Source organism: Ammospiza nelsoni, chromosome 1 (assembly GCF_027579445.1).
Source record: "Ammospiza nelsoni isolate bAmmNel1 chromosome 1, bAmmNel1.pri, whole genome shotgun sequence".
In the NCBI taxonomy this organism is placed as follows: Eukaryota; Metazoa; Chordata; class Aves; order Passeriformes; family Passerellidae; genus Ammospiza; species Ammospiza nelsoni.
In genome coordinates, this window is record NC_080633.1 from 130,112,698 (window position 1) to 130,122,289 (window position 9,592).

The 9,592-nt window shown below is 48.5% G+C and overlaps 1 protein-coding gene across 3 annotated transcripts in view; it reads right to left on the minus strand.

Moving 5' to 3' along the window:
- Positions 1-5,823, minus strand: part of GRHL2 (grainyhead like transcription factor 2) — a 64,945-nt gene extending 59,122 nt beyond the window's left edge. For all 3 annotated transcript variants that reach the window (XM_059479687.1, XM_059479680.1, XM_059479671.1), the window contains exon 1: positions 5,643-5,823. In XM_059479687.1, the coding sequence (XP_059335670.1) occupies positions 5,643-5,662 (20 nt within the window). In that variant the 5' untranslated portion in view covers positions 5,663-5,823. The remainder of the gene's footprint in view (positions 1-5,642) is intronic.
- Positions 5,824-9,592: the final 3,769 nt, after the last annotated feature.

The following is a 9,592-nucleotide window of genomic DNA, read 5'->3' on the forward strand; positions in this document are numbered from 1 at the left end:
AACTAGCAATTATTCAGTAGCTTTGTGGCAGGCCATGCTGTTTTCCTAAGAAGAGTACTTCATGTGCATAGCACCTGAGGTTGTTTTAGCTGACTTGAAGGAGCCAGAAGCAGGCTGTAAAATTAAAAACAGGTCATGACAAGGCTGCCCAGACCTCCTACAATTTAACCTGACCCTTGGCCCCGTGGTCTGTGTTCATTCACTGCTTCCACAGAGTTAATGGAAATGGAATCGTTTCTTCACTGATAGCACTGATTGCTTTTTCTTCAGGATATTAAACCTTTCATGTAGCTAGAAGGAAAACATGACTTGAACAAGTAAAGCTGGGAGTAAAGATTTCCCACAAACATTTTTTAAAAGCATACAAACCCAAAAATATGCTTTATAGAACTACTTACATACATTATTAAGGAATATACCATTGCCTCCCCAAATAAGGAACATTAACAAATCTGTATATAAAAGTACATAGCGATAAATAGATAAATATATATATAAAAGAATTCTATGTATGTAATCTTTGATGTTTGAGACACTCTCAAGCTATAGATACATTGCAATATTTGACTTCACAGTTCAGATGTATTTAATATGGTTTCCTTGGTTAAATATTGTGTAAGCAATTACTGTCTTTTTTATTATGTCAGCACTGTAGAAGAAAAGAACAGTACCCCTGTATACTAAGACGTCTGAAGTAATTACTTCTTTTAACTAGCTAGTACTGTCCTAATCACTGATCAAAAAGCTAATGAAGATGCACCCCAGGACTAATTCCTAGATCAGCATTTGAAAATGCTATTTTGTGTATATACAAAGAACAGCAGCTTAATTTGCTGCTTCCTAATAAAAAAAAATACTTAAGGTAACCACTGCACTGGATTAATATTCATGAAATGTTTGGCAACAAATGTCAACTGGTGTAATATCACTTCCCCTTCAGATGTCCCAGCCAAAACAGGGACGATGATGTCCCAGCTGACCTCTTCCACGGGCAAGAGGTTATGTGACCATTACAATCAACTTAAAGCGACCTGGGAAAATCCCCTCCCTCCTCCTCGGCTTTGATCTTCAGCCTGGTCTCAGACTCCAGCGCCAGAGAGACAGTAGTGCAAACAGCAAGTCCTAACCATTTGATACTCTTACTCCTCTTAGCTAAGCTTATGGTTGCAAACTCTATGAGGTTCTGCACGCTGATTTTTCACCTTCCTTACCCAGAAATGGTTTTCTAGGGAACATTTGTGACAGTATGTCTGGCATTCAAACAGTGCAAGAACCAAACACATCCAATTCCTGTTTCTGCATTCATTCCCAGATGAGAACACTTTGGAAAAGTAATCTCACTGGATGACCCATACAGACAATCGGCTGAGGGGGGAAAAAAATAATTGATTTGTCACCTAATTGCTACTTAATATCTGCTGAAGGAAAACGTGTTTGACCCTCAAAGAAAAAATTAAGAACAAAACACAGAATCACATTGAAAATGACAAAATGACAACCCCCATTTCTGTTACAGCACTAGATGCTTAAGATAAATATTATGAAGGCAGTAAATGTACATACTGAGGAGAAAACAGTAAATCAAAATTACCCTGTGAAGAGCCCAATATCAACTTCTGCCACAGATACTACCAAGCAGCAAGCTGGATGTGAACGTGCCTCCACTGACACATGACACATGGGAACAGGTCTGAACCCATTCCCACCTACGGGTTCCTCTCCACTCAGTTATTTACCTACAAGCAGACGCTCTGCTGCAGAGCCAGGCTGCCCCAAAGCCTCCTTTATGTGGGCAGTGTGAGCATGCCCCAGCTCCTGAGTGGCTCTGCACAGCCCGGGCTGTTGGGAGGCTGGCAGGGGGCAGGCAGGCAGCTGGCCAGCCGGCAGAGAGAGCCGGGGCAGCCAGCGTGCCGGGGCCTGCCACCAGCCTGCCCTTCCTGCAACTGCTGTCCCAGCCCACCGGGGCCTTCACACGGCTCCAGGAGCAGCAGGGACACAACGGTGCCATTTACAAGACAGATCCCAAATGGTTGTGCAATTGCTGCTCCTCGTTCACAGAAGCGCTGTCAGTTTCTAAAACCCAGTCAAGTTTCACAAGTAGCAAGCTCACTGATTTGCTCCACTAATGCACTAGAGCAGCGACTCTGGACTTTTGTGTTTATCACAGTTTTGTATACTACTAAAGGACAACTTTAGCCTATAAATGCAGAAGTGTACCCTAGAATAATCTTTTCACCTTGCAAAAGGGATGCTCCCACCTTCCCACCCTGCGTCCCTCAGCCTCCCCCTCAAAGGATCTGGGAACTGGATAATAACAGAAGCAGCAGTACAGACCTAGAAAACACTCAGAGCAGGAGGGGGACACATTTCCTTCTGCAGAGATTATAGTTTGAACAGTTATTTTCTTAACAGCTGCTATTTGCTTGCAGCCCTGCTGCATATGAACCTAGACCAATGAAAAACGGATGTCAAAAATAACATCAGCTCTGAGCCAGTTCTCTAGCTGCACAACAGCTCTACTGACACAGCTGAAAGGTTGGAACACAGGTAGGAACAAGTGGCCACAGCCTGCTTCAGTCGGTATTACCTCTAAAAAAACGCATGCGCAATCATGCCTTATCTCCCCTGACCCCAGAGTTTGTGGAAACAAGCAGACAAGACCCACTTTAGGCAGAAAGACTAAAGGGAAAGACAGGGAGATAGTACACCTATCTCAAGGATAATCTCCCCTTCGAAGCTCCTCAATTAGCATTAGAATCAAACACCTGGCTCTTTAGCATTTTCACCTGCCCACCTCCCTCCCTTAAAGCACTACAGAAGCTGTCCCCACTGCTCGCTCCCAAGACAGACACTGCAGGCAGCTCTGCGTAGTACAGAAGGGTCTATCACCTCTCCAGCAAGGTGAGTCCCACAGAATGTATTTTTCCACACCTTTTATGTCCCCACCCCTGCTTAGTCCTCTACACCAGCACTTTAGTAGCACAAGCTCCACAAAAACACATCCAATGACTCTGACAAATTAACTGACTTCAAAATAATGAGCTCCGCTCTCCAGTCTTGCCTGTAGGGAAGATCTAGTTTTAAGTAAAAGAAAGGCCATGTGGAGGAGAATAATGTGCTCTCTGGATTAGGTTCTAATAGGATATAATTAGAACCTAAAAGAAAAAATAAAAGGAACCAAAAAAACCACCACTGAAAACCCTCCCATGCAAACTCCTCACACCAGTCTATTATCTCATTCCATCTGGTCATCTCTTCTGGAAACAAATGTATTTGTCTTCTCATGTTACACTTGTCTATAGAGAGCACAGGGGATTTCTTTACTCTTCATTTCCTTTTCAAACCCTTACCTATCACCTGTAAATTCTCTAAACACCTTAACCAGGAACAGATCACAGGCATACCTGCAATGGAGCAAGTGCTGTTACTTGAGATTGCGTGCTCTGCACTGCTCTTAAGTTCCTCACAGTGGTAACAGCAGCAGCACTACACAGAGCAGGGGATGAAGGGCATTAATCTCCAGCCTCAGTAGTTTACACCTTTGCCATACTGTTGCTGTTGGTAAGGAAGGATAGTCCAGTATCTCAGTAGCATCCTAGACCCAGCGGGAAGCCACTTCAGCCCTAGTTTCTTACATGACTTAGGTTTCTCTCCACTGTTTTTCTGATTCAAAGCCGACTGTGGAGCGAAGTTGCTCTTCTGACCCCCCCCCCACCTTTCCATATTCCCCTCCCACTCCCATTAACTGCCCTTGATCTGCCGCAGCCTAGTTTCTGGCTGCTGGAACTACTGGCAGCTAGACTTAGCCAGGAAGTAACTTACAGGCCCCTTTCACCTTCACGCCGTTCTAGAACTGCCCATTGCTTTGGGATGCCCTCTATCACTGCTTATCAGCTCTTCCACAGGTAATTTGGTCCCCCTCTCAACTGAACGACTGCTCTTTCAGCTGCTCTTTCAGTCACCCGCACCCCTCGGGGCTCTGTCGTTATTCCCTTCCTCGCACTTTAATCATTTACTGCGCTAATCTGGCCACCTAAAGCATTAGTTCCCATCCCAACTCAAATGAACTCCTAAATGCCACTCTCAGCTCCTACCCAAATCGGTTCAATTTCATGTCAGTAGCTACCTTCGTACAATCCCACTGTCAGCTGATGTTTGAAAAGGCCAGGCCTAATATTTTTGTTTACTCTTTTCCCTCTGAACCGTCCTATCCTGTCTCTTCCCTGTCGGGGCACCCACCCCTGCTGTTTTCTTTCGCCGGGTAATCTCCTCCTTTCACTCTTTGACAGGCAGGTTGTCACCAAGCCTCTCTCCAACCTCAGGCTCCTCCTCTCCACCTCCTCTGGCACAACGGCTCTGGGCAGCCCAACCAGGGCCAGCACCTGAGCAACACCAAGCGTAGCCGAGATCACACCCGTGTTTGGGGCACTCCTACCCACACCAGGGCACCAGTGAAACAACACAGCCACCTCCCGCCCTCCATCTTCCTTACTCCGTAGCTCTCGCCAGCCGCCTCCTGCAGAAGCACTAATCACCCGAGCAGGGAAAATGGCCTTCCCGCCTGGCTGCCTCACGGCGCCTCTGGGCGCCACGCCGAGCCACCCGCCGCCATGGCGGGAGCGCGGCATGGCCTGAGCGAGTTATTAACCGGGGATCGGTAACCCAGCCCCGGCCTGGGCCGCTCGGCACCGGGCCCTGCCGGAGCCGCGGTGGCGGGAGCGGCGCACGCCGCGGCCTCCGCGCCCACCGACGGCGCTCCCCGTCCCGGGGACACCGAGCCCACCGCGGTCCTGCGGGCCCCGGGGGGGACACAGCACCACGGCCGGCGCCCCCGGGAGACAACGGGAGTACCCCCGCACCTGTCCCGGCCTCGCTACCGCCAGGCCGGGTGGGAGAGGAGCTGCGGCGGGCCCGGGGCCGCCAGGAGCGGGAGGCTTCCCTCTCTTCTTCATCCTTCTCCTTCAGCCCCGCTACTGGGAAAGTTACTTTTTAACCCCGCCGGTCTCCGGGTAGCCGCGGGCCCGCCCGGGCGTCCCGCCGGGAAAACAAGGTCAGGACGGCGAGGCAGAAGGCGCCGCATGGAGCGGCCGAGGAGCACCTGGGCCGAGGCAGGGCCTTCCTCCCGCCGCCCGGGCCCCCTGCCCCGCGGGCCCCGGCCGAGGGGAGGAAGATGGCCGTCCCCGGCCCTCTGGGGATAAAAGCCCTTTGTTGCGCCAACACAAAAGCCAAGAACCTCTTTACGTCCGAGGCCTTCGGCGGGCGGAGGCCGCTCCGCTCTTCCAGGGCGAGGAGCTCTCTGTCACGAAAAGCGACCCTCGAGGTGAGGGGGGAAAAAACAAAACAACACAAACAAATAAAAAAAAAAATAAAAAAACCCAACACCCTGAACTAAAAGGGGAGTTAAACAAATAATCGCGCAGCCCCACGGTCAGGCGGAGAGCGAGGTGCGGGGCCGCGAGCCGCAGCCTCGTCCTCGGGCTCTCCGGAGTGTCTGTGCGCCCGCTCCGGCGTCGCTGCAGGAGGGAGAAGAGGCAGAAGCGCCGTCCCGGCGGGTCCGCGTCCGCCACCGGCGAAGGGGAGCACGGCCAGCCCGGCGGGCCGGCCCGCGCAGCAGGCGCAGCGGCGTGCCTGCGATCACTTACTTGTCCGTCTCTTGTGACATGTTTGATCCAATGAACTCTCTCCCCTTTTCCCGGTGCCTCCGTCTGCCTGGCGGAACTGGACTTTCAGGTCTGTGCAGGTGAAGGTGTGCGTGTGAACGCCCGAGACGGCAGAACCAGAGCTACTGGTAATTCTGCTTTCCTTCCCCCCCTCTCCCGGCTCCGCAGCCAGCCGCCGAGGCAGGACAGGTAGAGCCCCCTCCCCCTGGCATGTGGGGAGCGGCGGGGCTGGGGCGCCGGCGGGGCTCGGCACGGGAGAGCGGCCGGGCCGGGCGCGCACAGGTAACTTTCCCGAGCGGCGCTGGATTCTTTCACTAAAGGAGCGGGGAGAGGGACGAGCCGCGCGCTGATTGGGCGGCGCGGCCGCCAGGTGCGCTGCCATTGGCAGAGGCGCGCACAGGTGAGGAAGGAGCCGCCACCGAGCGCCAGGTAACGAACGCAGCGCGCGCCCGCGCCGGGAGGCACCGCGGGGCCGCCGCCGGCGGGAAGGGAACGGAAAAAAAGAAAAGGGGAGCCGCCGCTCGGGCGGCGGGCAGCTCCACCGTCCAACAACGCCTCCTGCCCTGCCGCGGACGGAGGGGCCCGGGCGGCCGCGCTGAGGAGGCGAGGAGCGGCGCAGGGCCGAGGGTGCCCGTGGCGCTGAGGCGGCCCCTGCCGCGGTCCGCCCGCCTCACCTGTCGGGTGTTCCGCGCCCGAAATGCCCGGCATCGCTGGCCTGCGGCTGCCGTCGAATAATGCCCAGGGAGGTGTCGCCCTTCGCAGGACAGTTTGGAAGATTGCTTTTTTTTTTTTTTCTGGGGTTTGGGGATTTTTTGACCTTTTTTTCCCGATCTTACTACGGTTGGGACCAGCCGAGTTTGACGTTGGTGAATGTCTTTCTGCAGAAGGCATCTCACGGCAGCAGGATGAGGTGGTGCCAGGTGATGACACCCACTGTGTAGATCTAAGAGCTGATACCTGAACCGGGGATGTTGATGATGGGTGTTGAGGGGTCTGTTTTGTCAGCAGGGGAAAGCTGGAAGAGAATGGAAAAGCTGGAATGGAGCATTTATCGAGGCTCAGTCATGCGGAGATGAAGTGAATGGAGAGACTGCAGACCCATCAGTCACCCTTCAGCCCAGTACAACCTGCTGTGTACTTTGCCAGAGGACCAAAGTGGGCTTACAAGGGACAACCAGAGCGGGCTGTGGGGGCAGCAGCTTTGATCCTGATGGAGAAGGCGGTGATGGGGACGGGGACCTCCGTGGGTCAGTTTGAGAACAGGTAGTGGAAGGGTAGCAACGAGGCTCCTACCTGCCATCACCCATTCTCAGTCCCCGTTCATCAGAGACAGGCCAGGACTGCATTAATTCTTCCTGCTGCCCCCGGCCCTCCTGGAAACAGCTTTGTGTACTGGGCATCCAGCTTGACTGCTGACAACCTCTGCTGTACAGATCGTGCTGAATGTGTGAAGAATGTACCACTATGTGGGGTAGACCATTATGTAACTTAGCCATCTTTGCAAAATAATTACCTAAATTATTACATACCCATCAAATTTATAAGGCCTTAGGGAATTTTCCATTTTCTATATTTGATTTTGTAAAATCATAGAATATCCTGAGTTGGAAGGGATGCTCAAGGATCTTCAAGTCCAACTTCTGAACAGGGGAATTTCCCTTGTTCAGGGAGAATGTAGTAGGAGGGATATTAATGGAAATACATATTTGTATAACCAAATATATATGTATACACACAGACACACATACATATATACGTAGGTATAAAACATGTTATGGTCTGGAGCCTCATCTTCATTTGCCTACTGCTGCAGTTGAAATCAAGCTTGATTTCAAACTCTGCTAAGTCTGTGGTATTATGGGATCACAATCAGGCACAAATATCTATTACTGGGTATCATTCCTTATCTGTGTTCATAGTAACTAATCAAATTAAAAAAAATCAGTATAAATCAGTTTTAACATAGTCCCATTAAGATTTGTCACTTTTAATAAACAGAAATAGAAAAATACTTTCCCTAGATCAATGACTCTTTGAACACAAGATATTAGTTAGCCAATCTCTTTGTCCATTTGCCAGTTCATAGGAAAGAAACATACAATCTGTGAATCCAGTTAAAATTTGTCAGTAAGGCCATTGTTCATGGCAATGCTTGCATGAATTGTTTTGTATGGCACATTTTGAGGAAGCTATAAGGCTTCATAAAACACAAGAGAAACAGAGTTACTTATTCATAGCAAATGATGCTGTCATTTTGAATACAGAATTCTATATAATCTTAAAATAAATTGGACCTCTCAAATACATTACTATATACTGCTTTCAAGAAATAGTGGTCGAATGCTATAACAGTTTAAGTTGCTGAAGCTCTCCCTGTTAACTGCAGAAGTTATAAGGTTTCTTTCCCAAATAGTTGTTATGCTGAAAGAAACTTTGAGACCTGAAAAGGTTACCTGTTTGAGCACCATCAATAGGATTAACACTAGTCAGGTATCCTCTTTCTCTTTTTTAATTTTTCAGTTTTAAGAAACATTTGGATGATGTTGTGCTCATCCCCCTCCTCATTTTTTCCCATATGAAATGCATAGGAAGAAGGAGAGGAAGATCAGTGATGAGCACATTTGAAAATGCCACCTTCCCCAAGGTAGAAATGCTGCTGATACGTGATTTTACAAGAAAGAAAACTGCATTTGATGCCATCTGTAGTCCTGGACCAAACCCAAGCTGTAACTCAAACTGAAATGGAGTTTGTTGTTCTAGTACTGGGTCAAATACAAAACTGCCTTTAGCAGCATGCTCTCAGGAGAAATCCTCTTAGAATGGGGTAGTCAGGAGACTGAATTACTGCTCACTGTCTTAGGAGTAGTTCCAAGGTCAAAGTTAGGAATATAAGTGGAAAATGCAGTAATGAACTCTTGATTTGAGGTAGTTGGAGATGACAACTGTTATTTAGTTAGGAGTTGCTTATATAGAAAAATATACCCTGAAAATTGTTTTAACTAGGAAGGTAGGCGTGGGGCTCAGAGTTTCCTGGATGAGCCTTTTGCTTCACATTGCAGGCTGGAATTAAATTGTCAGAGTCCACCTCTAGCTGAACAGGTCAAGCAAGTCCTACTTAATCCAGCCTGATGCTCATTCTTCATGATCTACAAGATTATTATAAACTAATCTGTTAGTCATTGAAACATCAGATAATGTTATTTCTGGGCAGACCAGTCTCTCTACCTGTAGAATCAAGGCTGTGTAGAGCAAAAATAGAATATGCCATACATTATTGAAAATCTAGGACTTGTCTTTGGAGTGTACAGGAAATATTTAAGATGGTAGGCTGCTCTTTTTCATACTGTGCTTGCTTCTTTGTTTGCACAGTAGCTGTTATTTTTTTGTGGCATTGTAAGGGTTCAGTGTAGAATTCAACAGTCTAAAAGCTTTACCTCATGTTTATGCTATGCACTCCATAGCAGTGAATATCGTTTGGACTTGCCAGCACTGGGTGAAGGAAATCAAGTGTACAAATAAGGCTTAACTAGGGTTACTAATTGCACCAAGCACTTAAAATACACTTCAGAAAACTATTAAAAGAAGTCTACGAGATAAAAGATGTTGGAGAGATATTTATGTCAAAACAGTGTTGTAAAGCAGTTCAGTGAGAGAGCAGATGTTTGAAAACAACTGTTTTCAGTAGGCAGTGATTACCACATATTTTTATTTGTGCCTTTCTGTCACTGATGGCTGTTGATATAAAATGTATTCTCTCATAGTAAGTTCAAAGACAGCCACCTACTTACTAGTTTTGTGATATGCAACATTTACTGTTAATCTTCCCTACAGCCCTTCCTTTGTAGTCTTCTGTATGGAACTATATTGGAATTTGTGCAGACCTTGATCCTCAACTGACTTCAATGAAGCCAACATGTACATCAAAATAAGCT